General features: G+C 52.6%; 1 protein-coding gene across 10 annotated transcripts; it reads right to left on the reverse strand.

Annotated features, from left to right (window-relative positions):
• Positions 1 to 47: 47 nt before the first annotated feature.
• LOC118211229 (homeodomain-interacting protein kinase 1-like) lies at positions 48 to 17,143 on the reverse strand. Of its 10 annotated transcripts, XR_004761979.1 has the most exons (21): positions 17,046 to 17,143; positions 16,835 to 16,929; positions 16,488 to 16,544; positions 15,523 to 16,238; positions 14,655 to 15,028; positions 13,972 to 14,095; positions 13,412 to 13,531; positions 12,643 to 12,729; positions 11,687 to 11,871; positions 10,611 to 10,761; positions 9,907 to 10,111; positions 9,470 to 9,588; positions 8,243 to 8,377; positions 6,669 to 6,826; positions 6,141 to 6,317; positions 5,749 to 5,937; positions 4,745 to 4,962; positions 3,873 to 4,000; positions 1,622 to 2,756; positions 1,368 to 1,471; positions 48 to 1,159 (listed from the first exon to the last, which is right to left on the reverse strand). XR_004761979.1 is itself a non-coding variant. In XM_035388274.1 (19 exons), the coding sequence occupies exons 4-19, from the start codon at positions 16,234 to 16,236 to the stop codon at positions 2,307 to 2,309; spliced, it is 3,531 nt and encodes a 1,176-aa protein (XP_035244165.1). In that variant the 5' UTR covers positions 16,237 to 16,238; positions 16,488 to 16,544; positions 16,835 to 16,929; positions 17,046 to 17,143; the 3' UTR covers positions 48 to 2,306. The 10 variants fall into 10 exon arrangements, 4 of the variants coding, with proteins under 4 accessions (XP_035244165.1, XP_035244163.1, XP_035244167.1 ...); XR_004761978.1 differs by having other exon boundaries at positions 48 to 1,471; XR_004761977.1 differs by having other exon boundaries at positions 48 to 1,517.
• Positions 17,144 to 17,629: the final 486 nt, after the last annotated feature.

Here is a 17,629-nt window from a genome sequence, read left to right on the forward strand (position 1 = left end):
ATAGTCTTAGCACAGTGCAAATATATTTTTCAATGACAGAATCAACATATAGGAAAGGGATTACATTGCATTTATTGAACAACAGTGATAGTGAGGGGTGAATTCTTGTCTTATTACAAAATACAACATATCCTGATATTGTGGAGTAATATGACCTATTAATTTACCGAAACACTAAAATATATTTTACAGAGAATTTAAAGTTTAATGTGTCTGTCGCGTTGAATTTCATATTGCCATGGCATGTATGAAACAAACTTTTTTTTAAAGTCTCACCAAAACAGGTTTGCACAAGTCTAATAGTCTAAACGAGAGAGACTGTTAGTGTGTACACATTTCTTTTTTTAGTTTCTCTACCCACTGACAGCCTTTGCTACTGTATCTATATCTGTAACTCGTCTTACAGTTAAACAAAACCATTTTTTAACAGTCCTTTTTTCTACTTTTTTAATGAAACCCAGAGACTAACTTACACTATAGAGGGAAACTGCAAGTTAACATTCAGAATACACACACACACACACACACACAAAGCCAACAGAGATATGGGGTTGGATGAACAAGCTAAAATGTAGGTTTAGATCGGGGAGACCAGTTGCCCGGGATGATCCCTGACAAGACTCAAAAGACGTGCAAAAAAGAAAAAGAAAAGTTAAACATTGTGGATTACAATGGAACTTACAAGAGCATACAGAGGTTATACGTGTTTCTTCTACCCCTTGTTTTGTCAGCATGTGAACACAGTGCAGTGTAAGATTAGTGTGCTTGCAAAAAGAAAATTAAACGGATAATTTAAAAAGCAGGTGTGCGTGTTGGTCAGCAATCAGCCTTCCTAGATTCATGTACGCAGCCCCCTAGAGGCACCTAGAGGCACTGCATTTTAATAGTAACGCTCCCAAAAATCAAAAATGGAAAAAATGTAGTTAACCTGCCAAAATACGCTGTGTTTTACATTACCATTAAAAACGAATAACAAAAATACTAAAAACCTATTTGTTTAAAAAATAAAAATAAGTAAAAAGTTAAAAAAAATGCAAATATTAAAATAATACATCAAGGCTTTAAAACTCTCAAAATTACATTAAAAAAAACATGAAAAGCATGAAGCACACCACACCAGATTTAGTTGAGAATATAGGCAGAGGTCTCTACAGTAAACCTCAGAGTGGCTCCAGCATGTAGAGGCTGAAGTCTCTACAGTAAACCTCAGAGTGGCTCCTGCAGATCTCACAGCATGTAGAGGCTGAAGTCTCTACAGTAAACCTCAGAGTGGCTCCAGCATGTAGAGGCTGAAGTCTCTACAGTAAACCTCAGAGTGGCTCCTGCAGATCTCACAGCATGTAGAGGCTGAAGTCTCTACAGTAAACCTCAGAGTGGCTCCAGCATGTAGAGGCTGAAGTCTCTACAGTAAACCTCAGAGTGGCTCCTGCAGATCTCACAGCATGTAGAGGCTGAAGTCTCTACAGTAAACCTCAGAGTGGCTCCAACATGTAAAGGCTGAAATCTCTACAGTAAACCTCAGGGTGGCTCTTGCAGATCTCACAGCATGTAGAGGCTGAAGTCTCTACAGTAAACCTCAGAGTGGGTCCAGCATGTAGAGGCTGAAATCTCTACAGTAAACCTCAGAGTGGCTCCTGCAGATATCACAGCATGTGGGCGTGGTCTCGTTTGGTCTTGCGGTGTGGCCTGGCGAGTTCTATGCAGCTGTGGCACTCACAGATAGGGGTACTGGTTTAGCTGCGGCACTCACAGATAGGGGTACTGGTTTAGCTGAGGTGCTCACAGATAGGGGTACTGGTTTAACTGTGGCACTCACAGATAGGGGTACTGGTTTAGCTGTGGCACTCACAGATAGGGGTACTGGTTTAGCTGAGGTGCTCACAGATAGGGGTACTGGTTTAACTGTGGCACTCACAGATAGGGGTACTGGTTTAGCTGTGGCACTCACAGATAGGGGTACTGGTTTAGCTGTGGCACTCACAGATAGGGGTACTGGTTTAGCTGTGGCACTCACAGATAGGGGTACTGGTTTAGCTGTGCACTCACAGATAGGGGTACTGGTTTAGCTGAGGTGCTCACAGATAGGGGTACTGGTTTAGCTGCGGTGCTCACAGATAGGGGTACTGGTTTAGCTGCGGCACTCACAGATAGGGGTACTGGTTTAGCTGTGGCACTCACAGATAGGGGTACTGGTTTAGCTGCGGTGCTCACAGATAGGGGTACTGGTTTAGCTGTGGCGTTCACAGATAGGGGTACTGGTTTAGCTGCGGCACTCACAGATAGGGGTACTGGTTTAGCTGTGGCACTCACAGATAGGGGTACTGGTTTAGCTTCCTGGGGCTAAGCTGGTAGCCGCTGTAGGCGGCGTTGGCGCGGGCGGTCGGGGTGATGTAGGGCTGGCTGGGGAACTGGTGCTGGTACTGGGAGGGCAGGCCGTGCCCCACCCCCACGCCCACGGCGTCCTTCCGCAGGACGGCGGGGGCGGCGTAGGGCCCGCCGGGGCCCCCGCCGTGGCGGGAGGACGAGGGGGCGGAGCCCTGTCCGGAGGCCAGCAGCTGGTCCACGGCCTGGGAGGCGGACGCCAGCGCCACGGACGCCGGGTAGGTGTACAGGCTGGGGGCGGAGCTGAAGAGCGGCGCCTCCTGCAGGCGGTAGCGGGAATGCGCCGAGACGGGGGGGTAGGTGTGCTGCCGGCGGGAAGAGCCGCCGCCGCCACTGCCCGCGTGCTCGTGAGAGGAGGACACGGCAGGCTGGACCTGACGGGAAACACGAAAGAACAAAAAGCCTTCAGTTTTGAGCTTCCTTTAGCGTTCACACTGGCTTACTGTGGAGCAGTCTGAGACCGCTAACTAGATAAGCAGCTCCATTCAACCTTCATTTAGTACTTCAGCACCGCTTCCTCGCAAATGCACATTGCCTGAATCTTAAAATAGATTTTCCTTTCGATGGAAATTAGAAAGTCCTTCAATATAATTTTTAAGTGTACCACATGCAAATCAGAGGGTGACTGCAAACATAGAGCTAGCTAGCTATCCAGAGTAAGAAGTGTGCCAGCTAGCTAGTTAGCAAGTGTGCTAGCTAGTCAACTAGCTAAACCAGCTATTTTCGGCTAGCATATTACCTTGATAGTCCACCAGCATAACAGCATCCACTAAACATCAGATTTATTATTATATCTTAATATACTCTAAGGCCCAGCTCTAAGGCCCAGCTCTCTGAGGCCCAGCTCTGAGGCCCCGCTCTGAGGCCCCGCTCTAAGGCCCAGCTCTCTAAGGCCCAGCTCTGAGGCCCAGCTCTGAGGCCCAGCTCTGAGGCCCAGCTCTGAGGCGCAGCTCTGAGGCCCAGCTCTGAGGCCCAGCTCTGAGGCCCCACTCTGAGGCCCAGCTCTAAGGCCCAGCTCTCTGAGGCCCAGCTCTGAGGCCCAGCTCTAAGGCCCAGCTCTCTGAGGCCCAGCTCAGAGGCCCAGCTCTGAGGCCCATCTCTAAGGCCCAGCCTTGAGGCCCAACTCTGAGGCCCAGCTCTAAGGCCCAGCTGAGGCCTAGTTCTAAGGCCCAGCTCTAAGGCCCAGCTCTGAGGCCCAGCTCTGAGGCCCCGCTCTGAGGCCCCGCTCTAAGGCCCAGCTCTGAGGCCCAGCTCTAAGGCCCAGCTCTCTGAGGCCCAGCTCTGAGGCCCAGCTCTAAGGCCTAGCTCCAAAGCCCAGCTCAGAGGCCCATCTCTAAGGCCCAGCCTTGAGGCCCAACTCTGAGGCCCAGCTCTAAGGCCCAGCCTTGAGGCCCAACTCTGAGGCCCAGCTCTAAGGCCCAGCTCTGAGGCCCAGCTCTCTGAGGCCCAGCTCTAAGGCCCAGCTCTAAGGCCCAGCTGCGTGTATTTACCTGGCTGAGGTTGAGGGGCTGCGATCGACTTGGCGCCGCTCTGTGATGCCGCTCGCCGCTGAACCCCGCGCCACAGGACTGCTGCACCGCCGCTTTCTTCGGCTTGCTGCAAACGCTCTGCGGTTGCCCTGGAAACCCCCGCAGGAAAAAAACAGACTTCAAAAGAGAACAGTACAGTATGTGCTGGCAATGTGTGTTTGGGCACAGTTAATGCACTGAGCGTGAGCAATCAGGCCCAGGGAACTGTGAGGTAGTCCTACGCAGTTCAGTCTTGTGAGTGGTAATAAGATCATTCCATCAGAGGCTTCCAAGGGAACAGAGCTTCAAAGACTCAAAGCATCAGAAGACTCCGAAGGAGACGCATTTAAGCAGTTCAACACAGTGCAGTGCCTGCTGCTACTTCTCCACCAAACTGACGAAACTGGATTAAAACACAGACTACTTCACTGGAAGTCTGGCTTAACTATTCTGGTCCAGACAGAGGCCTCTATTCAATGCAATCACAGTGAGTCAGGTCCTTTCCTCTGAGTGACGAATATGAGGATAATATACACACCACCGTCTACCACAATAAGGAAGAGTGTTCTTTTTGAGTCAGAGTGGAACGGCAGCATTTACGGACGTGGATCAGAAGGTCTTCCTCTAGCGTGTCAGGTCTTTGGCCCTCACGAAAATGAAGGTGTGGAAGCGAGGGATGGACAGAGGAGAGGGGAAGAGAGGGATGGACAGAGGGGAGGGGAAGTGAGGGATGGACAGAGGGGAGGGGAAGAGAGGGATGGACAGAGGGGAGGGGAAGAGAGGGATGGACAGAGGGGAGGAGAAGCGACGCATGAGTACGGATGGAGAGAGAGTGGCGGAGAGTCCCCACAGACCTGGCCCCGCAGCGGGTTTGGGCGCGGCGGCGCCCTCTGCTGGCTGGCTCTTCACGGACGGCACGACGACGGCGAGCGACCTGGAGAAGCGCGGGGCGGACTCGGCGAAGGCGGGCGGGCGCCGGGGGCTGAGCGGGCTGGCGGTGGAGGAGTCCGAGTCCTGCGAGTCGTGCACCGTCACGCAGCTGATCACATGGGTCCGCTGGCTCGCCCTGCAGCTGCGCGTCAGAGAGAGAGCCGCCCGTCAGCCCGGAGGCCACGCCCCCGTCAGTCCGGAGGCCACGCCCCCGTCAGTCCGGAGGCCATGTCCCCCAAACCCCGCCCATCAGCCCGGAGGCCACACCCCCCAAACCCCACCCATCAGCCCGAAGGCCACGCCCCTGTCAGCCCGGAGGCCACGCCCCCCAAACCCCGCCCATCAGCCCGGAGGCCATGCCCCCCCAAACCCCACCTGTCAGCCCAGAGGCTATGCCCCCCAAACCCTGCCCATCAGCCCAGAGGCCACGCCCCCGTCAGCTGGGAGGCCATGCCCCCTAAACCCCACCAGTCAGCCCGGAGGCCACGCCCCCAAACCCCACCCCCGTCTGCCGTCTGCCCCCAAAACGCAGCCACATTATGACAGTTCTGGGGGCTTAAATGGCACCATAGAGTTCATAAGAGGTAAACAGACTGGCTATTCTATTCTCTCTCAGGTGAGCGCACTTCCCTTTTACCACAGCATTCCAAGACTAAAGCATAGAGAAAACACTTCACTGAACAAACCATATTTTTACCAAGCAGTCACACACAGTCATGCATGCAAAACTGTCTGGTTAACCGCACACATTGTGAAACATTTTGAGCGTTAATCTCGAAACTAACATTCCGTATCAATCCTTTTTTCCCTCCCACAGCCCAGGATAAGACAATGTTGAGAAACTGCAGGAGGACAAGGCTGCACTCTGGCTCTGAAATTTGCCTGACGTTGAAAGGCTTGCTCTTTCAAGGACAGGAAGTGAGCTGACCTGGCAGGGTGGAACTTCCTCTCGTCCTCGTCCTCGGTGTCACTGTGGATGGTGATGATGCTGACGGCGGGGCTGGGCGTGTCGGAGATGACGATTGGCTGAGAGAGCGCGGCGGCGCTGTAGGCGGGAGAGTTGCGCAGCGGGCTGGTGCGTGTCACGGGAACAGAGGGCTCCAGCCGAGAGGCAGCCCTGCGGGGGGGGGGGGGGGGGGGGCACGGGGGGAAGTGAATAAATGGGCATCATTCACAAAACTTTTCTTAAATTACTCTTACTTTTGTTCTTAAAAATGTTCCTACGAAAGACTAATATGACATTCATGACACACGTGCAGACCATTGTTTTTGACCATATCCCAGGTGTATGAGATGATGAATGCTGACTGTTTGCGGTACCTGGTACGGCTGTCGGCGTGCCGGGCCTTGGACCTCTTCCCCGAAACGCTGCCTTGCTGGGGCCTCACCACATGGGCCACGCCCATGTTGAGCGGCTGGGCCGGGGCCAGGGACATGGGACCCCCCAGGACGGAGGGCTGCTGCATGACCCCGCCGTACTGGCCCCCGTGGGGCCCCCTGCCGAGAGACGGACACCTACACTGAGCACCGCTGGACCCCGCAGCCCGTTTCTCTCGTTTACAACTTTTAAAAATTTATTTTTTACATAACACAAATAAAATTCTACAGAACTTTTCAGATACAAGTCTGCGTGCATTCTAAGACCAGCCGAATTCGATCTGAGGACAGGGAAAAACCAAGCCAAGATAAAGAGGCCTAATCTTGGAAGTTCCAGAGCTCTGTGGATCGAGCCCATTACTGGCAACCGATGAATTCAAAGACAGCCGAGGCGGATGCACGTAGAGCAGGTTTCACAGCTAACGGATGAGTCCACACTGTTCTGATCCTTCCGGCCCTAGATTCACCCACCTCCAGTTGGGCATCTGCTGGGCGGAGCCATCGGAGAGGAGCGCCCCCATTGGCGATTCAGGGATGATGGGCGGGGCGGGGTTGTGGATGGCCACGCCCGGCATCTGCTGCCAGGTGGAAGGTATGAGGATCTGCTGGGTCCCCGCCGGCCACGCCTGCTGGAGACAGCCACACACACAAAACACGAGGAGGTCACGCTCCCGCTCCTTCAGGGGGGGGGAAACGCCATCCCGCCACAGGCATGCAGCTCCGGGCGTCTGCGCCAGGAGGGTCTGCAAGAGGCGCGCATACCCAGCGCTGCCTGCAGGGGTCCCTGCGTGCAGCGCTGTCCTAAAGAGTCGGTTATGCAGGTGCATTATGGGTAAGTAGAAGCACGGGTGTAGCATGCAGTGCAACGTCACAACAGAGTATCAGCTGGTAGACAGGCCTCTCATCTCCCCTACGAGCCTGACACATGACCCCATTAGCCTAGCGCATGACCCAGCTAGCCTAAACACATGACCCTGCTGGCCTAAACACACGTTACAAACAACCACAACCAAAATGCAAAAAGGTGGCATCCGAAACAGAGTGACCTGCAGGGGGGGAAAGAATCGGAGCAGTTATCCCTGAAGAGAGTTAAAGAAGAACCAGTGAGTCAGGGATAGAGAGAGAGAGAGAGAGAGCGGGAGAGGCTACAGAGCTGGACCTCCACAGGACAGGGGAATTCACGTGCCAGACAGCCATGCCGAAGGCCAAGAGGAGAGGACCTGGGGACAGACAAGGCTGGGTTAGTGTGCCCGGGAGAGAGAACGGGGTTATCTGCAGGGGTCAGAACGACAGGTTCCCCCCGCCGGAGTGCATCCAGGAGAGGGGGGCGGGGGGGGGGGGGGCAGGGGGTAGGGGAGCAGCTGCAGGCAAAGCGCAGGCCAAGGAATAGACCAATCAGCACATGCTTTCAGAAGACCCTGGGAGAGAGAGAGAGAACGAGGTACAGAGAGAAAGACAGACAGAAAGTGGGAGAGACAGAGACAAAGAGAGGGGGAGAAACAGAGAGAAAGAGGGAAAGAGGGAGAGACAGAGAGATGGAGAGAGACGGAGACAGAGGGGGGAAGGGAGAGAGAGAGTGAGATAGAGAGACAGCGACAGAGAGATGGAGACAGACAGAGGGGGGAGGGCGAGAGAGAGAGATGGTGTGAGCGAGAGAGAGAAGGAAAGACAGAGAGAGAGTGTGAGGGAGAGACGGAGAGAGGGGGAGAGAGGGGGAGGGAGACAGAGAGATAGTGTGAGCGAGAGATGGACAGAGGGGGAGAGAGGGGGAGGGAGGGAGAGAGAGAGAGACAGAGGGGGTGGGAGAGAGAGACAGAGAGAGAGAGAGAAGACAGAGAGAGAGAGAGACAGAGAGAGGGAGAGACGGGGGGAGAGAGAGAGAGAGACGGAGGGGGAGAGAGGGACAGAGAGAGAGAGACAGAGAGAGAGGGGGGAGAGAGAGAGAGAGAGAGAGAGGGGGAGACGGAGGGGGAGAGGGAGAGAGAGACAGAGAGAGGGGGAGGCGGAGGGGAGGGCGTCAGCGCAGGGCCGCAGTGAGGCTTTACCAGCACGGTAGCCGTCTGCTCCAGAAGGGCAGGCCTCGCCGCCCCGCATCCCAGCGCCAGCGGGAGAGAGAACTGCGGCCCCACCGCCGCCACGTGGGGGTGCAGGGTGGCCACCATCAGGGGGGTGCAGGAGCCCTGGGGAGGGGGGTCACCAAGGAAGTCAAGGGCTGCTTACATCACAGTGGAACACGTGGGGAGGGGCGGGGAGGGGAAGCTCCGCCTCCCTGATTGGTTTGGAGGGAAAGAGGGAGGAGCTACAGTACACACCGCAACCTCTGGAGACACCAAACGTGCCGGGATGGACAGCAGTGCAGAGGCTGTCCTAACTGGAACACACTCACCCCCCATACTTCAGGGAAATAAAACCACTGTCACATTTCACACTTGCTCACTTCCCCGGCCATTTAAAAATACTGCATTGGGAGCACAATGTGTGTGTGTGCGTCACAGTAGTGGATGGTCACAGACTAGGCCTGGAGGGTCACAGTTGAGGATGGTCACAGATTTGACTCAGAGGGTCACAGTTCTGCTCACTTGTTCAGTCGGCTCGGCAGTGGCTGTTATGCAAGGCCACGGCTGCCTCCAAGTAATTCCTCTCCAAACAACTCGCAACATAATAACTTTGGCTCTGGGAGCCAATGACGTCACTTTTACTGGAACAAGATCTTTTCTTGCAACTCTTTTCTGCAAAACAAATTAGTTCTAAAGCACAGCATGTTCCACTGAACCACAAGCATTAAAGCATTAAAATGGAAATTGCTGTTCTATATTCAGAAACTCGGACTCAAAAGAAAAAGAAAAAAGAATTGTCAGTGTTTGGCAGAAGGAGAGGGAATCAAGACGACTCTCTCAGGGAACAGACAGACAGACTGGGGTGGACTGTGAGGGCCCCACACACACACACACACACACACACAGACACACACACGCATGCACACATGCACACATGCACACACACACACACACACACACACACATACACACACACACACACAGACACACACATGCACACATGCACACACACACACACACAGACACAAACATGCGTGCACACACGAGCGCACACACACACACACAGACACACACACGCATGCACACACACACACACACATACACACACACAGACACACACATGCGTGCACACACGCACGCACACACACGAGCGCACGCACACACACACACACACACACACGCACGCACACACACGCTTACGCACGCAGGTCTCACCTGTGCAAGCATGCCTGACTGGATCTGCAGAGGCTGGGCGGGCTGGTTCTGCGGGACCAGGGGCACAGGATTGTCCATCCTCACAGGGAAGGCCGTGTGCTTACTGGAGGTCTGGAGCCCTGCAGGACACACACACACGTCACACAGAAACCACGGCAACCGGCTAACCCCTGCCTCCGAGAACACTCTGTCACACACACTGTCACACACAACTTAAACGGCACTAATGGCGACACAGACCGTGCTCGCTAATGCAACAGAGTGCGTGTGTGAAAATTAGCATTAGCCGTCACAGACTGAGTGTACTATGAGACCGTGATAATTGCAGTGAAGGGCAGGCCGCTCTCACCCTGGATGGTGGGCGGGTTAGGGTTAGGGGTAGGGCTAATTGCAGGGAGGGGTAGGGCTAATTGCAATGAAGGGCAGGCCTCTCTCACCCTGGATGGTGGGCGGGCACACGATGAGGGTCTGCTGGAAGGGCTCGGTCTGAGCGCACAGCTGGGCGGGGCGGGTCTGCAGCGGCACGCTCTGCTGGGGCAGGCCGGGGATGTTGATGGTGGCCTGCTGGTACAGGGCCGGCTGGTAGTTCAGCAGGGGCACGCTGCTGTTGAGGGAGAGGGAGGGGCCGCCCGCCGAGGCCACCTGTCCAGCAGAGGGAGCCAGAGAGCACGTTCACCACCAGCAGGCTGACCAGCCCTTTGACAGCGGCGTTCACACTTAACCCTTTATAAGGCGACTGGAATGTTCTTAACTCAACATTCTAACGCTGATGTAAGGATCACTACTGGCAACGGAATGCAACAGAGCACTAGAACACTGACTTAGAATTCTGAAAAAAAAAAAATTCTGAAAAAAAGCGTACTCTTCAAAGGGTCAAGCAAAGGGGATGTTTGCAGTTGCAACATCATTTAACCACGTCTGTGGTGACATCACTTAACCATGTCTGTGGTCACATCATTCAACCATAGCAGTGGTTTCCTTAATCTGACAACCAATTCACATGATGTGATTCCTTACGCGAAAAATCTGCATTCAGCGTCTCAGTGTATTTTGTAATTCACCGAAAGACGACCAATCGGCAGTCCTAAAACAGTGCACCCCCCCCCCTCTGCCCCACCCCCAGACCCCCAGAGCCCCCCACCTGATTGTGCTGGTTGAGCTGGCTGCTGAAGGTGACGGTGAGGTTGGCGGCAGCGTTGGGGGCCGCGTTGGGGGCGAAGAGGCTCTTCCCGCTGTCGAAGGACGTGCACCTGCGCTTGCAGATCTCCATGTTCTGGAAGCAGGACTTCACGCTGCAGGAGATACACAGGGATTCAGCTAAAACTCCACTCTGAAAGAGTCCTACTCCCACTTCACAGGACAAGGCTACACAACCCTGCTCGAACCCGGGTATGTCAGCGCCATCATCAAAGGAGTACAGGCAAAAACAGGAATCAGGGCTTGATTTTAAGGACTTTTTTTGGTTAGGGGGTCAGAGTCAGGGTCCGGACGTCCAGCAGGTGGGTTAGGGTTAGGGGGTCAGGGGTCAGGCTGAAAGACTCTTACTGGGAGCTGTGGGGGAAGTCCAGCAGGTGGGTTAGGGTTAGGTAGTCAGGGTTAGGGGTCAGGGTCAGGCTGAAAGACTCTTACTGGGAGCTGTGGGGGAAGTCCAGCAGGTGGGTTAGGGTTAGGTAGTCAGGGTTAGGGGTCAGGGTCAGGCTGAAAGACTCTTACTGGGAGCTGTGGGGGAAGTCCAGCAGGTGGGTTAGGGTTAGGTAGTCAGGGTTAGGGGTCAGGGTCAGGCTGAAAGACTCTTACTGGGAGCTGTGGGGGAAGTCCAGCAGGTGGGTTAGGGTTAGGTAGTCAGGGTTAGGGGTCAGGGTCAGGCTGAAAGACTCTTACTGGGAGCTGTGGGGGAAGTCCAGCAGGTGGGTTAGGGTTAGGTAGTCAGGGTTAGGGGTCAGGGTCAGGCTGAAAGACTCTTACTGGGAGCTGTGGGGGAAGTCCAGCAGGTGGGTTAGGGTTAGGTAGTCAGGGTTAGGGGTCAGGGTCAGGCTGAAAGACTCTTACTGGGAGCTGTGGGGGAAGTCCAGCAGGTGGGTTAGGGTTAGGTAGTCAGGGTTAGGGGTCAGGGTCAGGCTGAAAGACTCTTACTGGGAGCTGTGGGGGAAGTCCAGCAGGTGGGTTAGGGTTAGGTAGTCAGGGTTAGGGGTCAGGGTCAGGCTGAAAGACTCTTACTGGGAGCTGTGGGGGAAGTCCAGCAGGTGGGCCATGGTCACAAAGGGGTGGGCCAGGGTCTTGATGGGAGTGATGCGTTTGTCAGCGTCCAGAGTCAGCATCTTCTTCAGGAGATCGATGAACTCCCTCCTGTCCGCCTTCTCCGCCAACATGTCCGTCCCTTCCAGGTTAGTGGACATGTTCACCTGGGCACAGTCAGACACAGGTTAGTGGACATGTTCACCTGGGCACAGTCAGACACAGGTTAGTGGACATGTTCACCTGGGCACAGTCAGACACAGGCTAGTGGACATGTTCACCTGGGCACAGTCAGACACAGGTTAGTGGACATGTTCACCTGGACACAGTCAGACACAGGTTAGTGGACATGTTCACCTGGACAGAGTCAGACACAGGTTAGTGGACATGTTCACCTGGACACAGTCAGACACAGGTTAGTGGACATGTTCACCTGGGCACAGTCAGACACAGGTTAGTGGACATGTTCACCTGGACACAGTCAGACACAGGTTAGTGGACATGTTCACCTGGACACAGTCAGACACAGGTTAGTGGACATGTTCACCTGGGCACAGTCAGACACAGGTTAGTGGACATGTTCACCTGGACGCATGGCCAGATGCAGGTTGAAGGTTTTGAAAATTTGTAAGAAAAGCCCTTAACTACTATAATTATTACAGCAAAATCTATACCTGCCTCCCTCATAAGTGACCTAACAGATTATTCAAATAGACTTTTCAAAACTTGGTTTGGTGAATTAATTATTGCAGATTCCCATTTTTAAACTGACAGCTACCATGCTAATTTCAAGTTTTACTGGTTTTTTAACTTATTTTATGAACTTCACTGCACCTGTATCCCCTCTGGTCCTGCACTCTGTCACCACTTCTTGCATAACAGTGCAACAGACATGAGATGAATCTGTCACGCCACTGAGGCGCAGCCAATCCCATTACCTGCATCATGTCATCCAGGCAGTTGAAGATGTACTTCCGCGCCTCCTTGGACTTGATCCCCATCTCGCCCTCGTGTTCTGCTGGTGTCTGCAGGCCAGAGAGGGGCGGGACGCCGACGCGGAACAGATCAATACACCGCGGAAAGGCTGGAGGGAAAGCTAGGGCCGGATTTGCACCAGGAGCGGAGCGGAGCGGACACAGTAGATGCTATGCGGCGTGCGCTTCCTTTCAGCGCCCATGCTGTGGATAACCGCTTAGGGCACAGAAATGCAGTAGTTCCAGCGTCAAGTCTGAACAAAGAGGAGGGTGCCGCACAGCGTCCACTAAGCAGAACCCGCTCAGCTCCTGGTGCAGTTCAGGCTTTAGCCTCATCTAAAAGGGTCTGGAAACTGCAGGATATAAAGAAGTTTTGCCTACGGAATCAGCGCCTGGACCCCCAGCGAGCTCGGAGTGAAGGCTCGGCAGTTTGTGGATGGGGAGGTCAGATCATGGCTGCTGTTAAAAGGCCGTCTTTTGTGCTTCACATTACATTACATTACAGGCATTTAGCAGACGCTCTTATCCAGAGCGACTTACACAACCTTTTTTTTTTTACATAGCATTACATTGCATCCATTTATACAGCTGGATATATACTGAAGCAATGCAGTACCTTGCTCAAGGGTACAATGGCAGTGTCCTACCCGGGAATTGAACCTGAGACCTTCAGGTTACAAGTCCAGCTCCTTGCCCATTACACTACACTGCCGCCCCGCACGCCGCCGCTCACCTTCAGCCTCCAGAGAGGGTAGCTGGCGTCGGGGCCGCGGTGGAAGAAGCGGCTGGTCTTGGTCCCGGCGCTCAGGAGGTACTCGGCCGGCAGACCCTGGGTCTGGGAGATGTACCGGATCTGCACAAAAACACCCAAGCCGGTCACTTTCACATTCACATTCACTTTCACATTCACATTCACTTTCACATTCACATTCACATTCACATTCACATTCACATTCACATTCACATTTTAGGCCTTCAGCCGATGCTCCGATCCAGAGGATGTAACAAGCAACAAGCTTACACATTCTTTTTACATGCAAACCAATGCGCAAAAAAAAATAAAAAAAGAAAATCTAAATCACAAGGTTTCAAAGCATAAACAATTACCGGTGAGCTGACTACCATTACTCGGCTGTTAAATTAAAGTATGTCAATCTTTCTCCAGGTGAAAGACATTTTTAGGCTTACGCTTGTATTTTTAAAACCATTTTTTAAATACCTTACCCTTTGAGGATTAGGTATTTTTTGGAAGTTATTTGCCAAGCAGTTCCCAGGAGGCGCAAAGAGACTGACCTGGTCGTACTCAGAGGCCCCGGGGTACAGGGGCCACCCCAGGAAGAGTTCGGCAATGACGCAGCCCAGCGACCACATGTCTATGGCCTCGCAGAAGGGCAGGCCCAGGACGATCTCCGGAGCCCTGCGTCCAAAAAGGGCAAAGCAGCAAGGGCAAGAGCAAGACTGAGTCAATGTGGACAACATCCCACAGCCACTCAACCTGGCTACACAGGTTTGATGTTTAAGGAAATAAACCTGTATAGAAATTTTGAGAGTATTTACGTAAAAATCCATGCAAGTGACATTCATTTAATATTTGCTGGGTATGTCAAATGCCCTCCTTGGATTACAAAGAAAATATTATAAAGCTGCAATTTTTTTTTGACGGCCAATTAAATGAAAACTGGGCAAACAGATTTTTAAACAGGTTTTTTTTTTTGAGAAATAATAGTTTTCCTCAAGTTCTCTTAAGATCAGGCATTGTAGCAGCAGGTCTCCACATAAAACCTGACCACAACATGACCTGATAGTCACAGAACTTACGCTCTGAACAATATTCAACACTAAGAAGTCTCACAGGGAGAGCCAGGCCATTCGCCATCATTGAGTAACCCTCATTGGTCACATGGCCAACAGGACCAGCCCCCAGGAACAGGAAGTGCCTGAGGGAGCGAATCGGGCGTCCCCGGGGCGGGGCTCACCTGTAGTAGCGCGACTGCAGGTAGGTGGAGCAGACGGCCTTGGAGACGTGGCTGGCCGAGCCGAAGTCGATGACCTTGACGCGGTAGGGCTGGCGGAGCGGGTCCACCAGCATGATGTTCTCGGGCTTGAGGTCGGCGTGGATGAGGCCCAGGCTCTTGAGCTTCATCAGGGCGGTGGCCACCTGCTGCAGCACGGGCCGGATGCACTTGAGCAGCAGCGGGCTGAACTTGCTGTGCTTGAGGAAGTCGTACAGGTTCTGCTCCAGCATCTCGAACACCAGGCAGGTGTGGCTCTTGTGCTGGAAGCACTCGTACGAGCGCACGAAGTTGAACTCGTCGGCGTTCTCCGAGCTCAGACGGCCCAGGATGTTCACCTGGGGACGGCGACGCGGAGAAGCGGCGGCTTAATGTGGTTCTCTCGGGAAAATTCACGCAGGTGAAAGGGCCTAGTTCAGTTGTAACCAACTCTATTCCTGGAGATCTACCATCCTGTTAGTTTTCATATCAATCCTAATTTGGCACCGGTATTAAATGAGAGGTGCTTTGTTAGGGTTGGATGAAAACCTACAAGACAGTCCAGGAACAGGGCTGGTAACCACTGGTCTAGTTAGTACCATGAATCATTTACATTACATTACATTACAGGCATTTGGCAGACGCTCTTATCCAGAGCGAATCAGCCTCATTAGAGCCGCTAACTTCGTTTATGCTTGGAACCTCCAACAGAACACTCTCCCAAACAGCCTTGTTTTCTAAAAATTTCTAAACTATTAATCATACCATTTAAATCACCCACATGCTTCCTCAACCGCACCTTTACTTACTGCTTGCCAAAACCCGTTCGACAGCGTCCTGCAGCGCGACCCACCTCAATCTGCCCCTGACGAGCGTAAGAGGGGTGGTTCTTCAGGATCTTGATGGCCACGATCTCGTTGGTCCCCCGCTTCCAGCACTTGGCCACCTGGCCGAAGGTGCCGCGGCCCAGGAACTCCAGCACCTCGTAGCTGTTGGCCACGGAGCAGAGGATCTCGTGCTGCACCAGCTGGTAGTCGCCCTCGCTGTTGGAGGTGCTGCTCTTGGTGGTGGAGGCCGAGTGGGCGATGGACTGCGCGGTGGTCCCGGCGCCGGTCCGGTTGGACAGCACTGGCGCTGACAGCTCCTCCAGGATCTGGACGCTGCCGCCGCTGTCCACCTCCTCGCTCTTGCGCTTCAGGCCGTACTTCTGCCCCAGCTCCCGGTGCGCGTGCGGGTTGTCGTTGCCCCGGTGACCGGAGGCCCCCGGCAGGCTCCCCGTGCTGTCGGCGGCGCGCACCACGACCTGCCCGCGGGACCCCCCCGCGGGTGGAAACACCAGATTGGGGGGGTTGTAGGCCATGCCGGCGGGGTTGTAGCTGGGGGCCTGGCCCGCCATGGCAGCCCGGGCAGTGGAGTTTACCTGAGTGGGGCTCAGAGGATAGTACTTGCTCTCTCCCGCCTGGCTGGTCACATCCCAACCACAGCTCTCCACCTTCAGTTTCTTCACGCGGCAGAAGGCACTGGACGACACCGAAGGCGGAGAGAAGACCTGAAGCTGGGAAGCCATACCTGAGTGCAGGAAGAGGGCAGTTAAACACAAACTGTCCTGCACAATTACGCGACTTAAGATCACCTCTCACCTCTACGTTCTGCTTGAATCACCGATTTAAAAAAAACTGCACGGCTAACAATGAAATAAAGGACACTTATGATCGATCGACATCTACCTTGCTGACTAGCGATCTGTGAAGCAGGTTTTTATTTCCGTAGCTACTTGATAGGCTACTGGTTTATTAGCTTATGACGAACGTTACTTACCAGATTAGTTCATATGTGGCCTGGAACGGACACCTTTTCACCACTGAACATCCTGCCCTGTAGAGCAGAATAGAAATAGTTAAGATCGATAACGTTAGCTGTAAAACCTTTGCAAAACCTTACTAGCTAGCTAGCTATCCAGTTATCGCATAAAACGTACAGCTAGTCTAAGGACAAGCTTGCAAATGGTATATCTTATAAGCTGACTAGCTAGCGAGAAGTAGAATCGTCGTCAGGTGGCTGGCACTTAAAACTAATAAGGAACGGGAATAAATAATACATAGCGCTAATACAACATTAACATCATATAAGCATGCTAATGCTATGGTTTAATTCGCTAACTTTACCTGGATACCTGTCAGTCACTCATCACAAGCCTCGCTGATCCGACCGGCCTGTCATCGGTTTTCTGACTGCTCGCCGCTAGGCCTTCATTGTTTCCCTGCGACAAAGAAACGGTCCAAGTCAAATAACATAAGTTACTTACAAGCCGTGACCACAGAATTGTTAATATACGGATAAATAAAATAACCCCATAATATAAAATATTTTATTTACATTAAAACCCACTTCCTCGAAGCCTATAAAACCGAACGACCCTGTTAAGAATCGCCCAGTCTTTCACAGGAAGAGCCCAAGTCCCTAGGTTGGGAAAAAGTATATCCGGTACCGTAAAGACCGTAAAAAAACCTCTTTAAACAACCAAGTCCCCCGATTTACTGCATCGCTGGTATAAAAGTATAATAATAGTAATAATAATTATTTTGAACTGATGCGCTTGTTGTACGTCGCTCTGGATAAGAGCATCTGCTAAATGCCTGTAATGTAATGCAATGTAATAATAATAATAAAAAAAATTTGTGGAACAATAAAATAGCATGGTACGAAGGATTTTTTTCTTTTAGATGTGCATGAGTTTGAATGTTAATATTAGACTATTTATAAAGTAAAATACATATAACTAAGTATGCATAATGTTTTACAGTGTCTGCTTCATAATATTATTTTAGGTAGGCGCAGGCATGCACAAGTAGTAGGCTAAATGCTGTTATTTACCTGCATGAGTGCATTAGCATTTCTTTTGTACACTATCATTAAGCCAGTTGGTTATTTCAAAAGCATATTCTCCAAGCTGACCGCAA

This window comes from Anguilla anguilla, chromosome 13 (assembly GCF_013347855.1).
Source record: "Anguilla anguilla isolate fAngAng1 chromosome 13, fAngAng1.pri, whole genome shotgun sequence".
Lineage (NCBI taxonomy): Eukaryota > Metazoa > Chordata > Actinopteri > Anguilliformes > Anguillidae > Anguilla > Anguilla anguilla.

What these genes read in the sequence shown, in the direction of transcription:
- LOC118211229 (XM_035388272.1), bottom strand. Translation starts at nt 16,236, where the DNA reads ATGGCTTCCCAGCTTCAGGTCTTCTCTCCGCCTTCGGTGTCGTCCAGT. An exon ending in GTGCCCGCCCACCATCCAGG is followed by an intron (nt 9,589 to 9,906) that starts GTGAGAGAGGCC and finishes TGTGTCCTGCAG; the next exon opens with GGCTCCAGACCTCCAGTAAG. An exon ending in AGCCCCTCAACCTCAGCCAG is followed by an intron (nt 2,757 to 3,872) that starts GTAAATACACGC and finishes GTTTCCCGTCAG; the next exon opens with GTCCAGCCTGCCGTGTCCTC.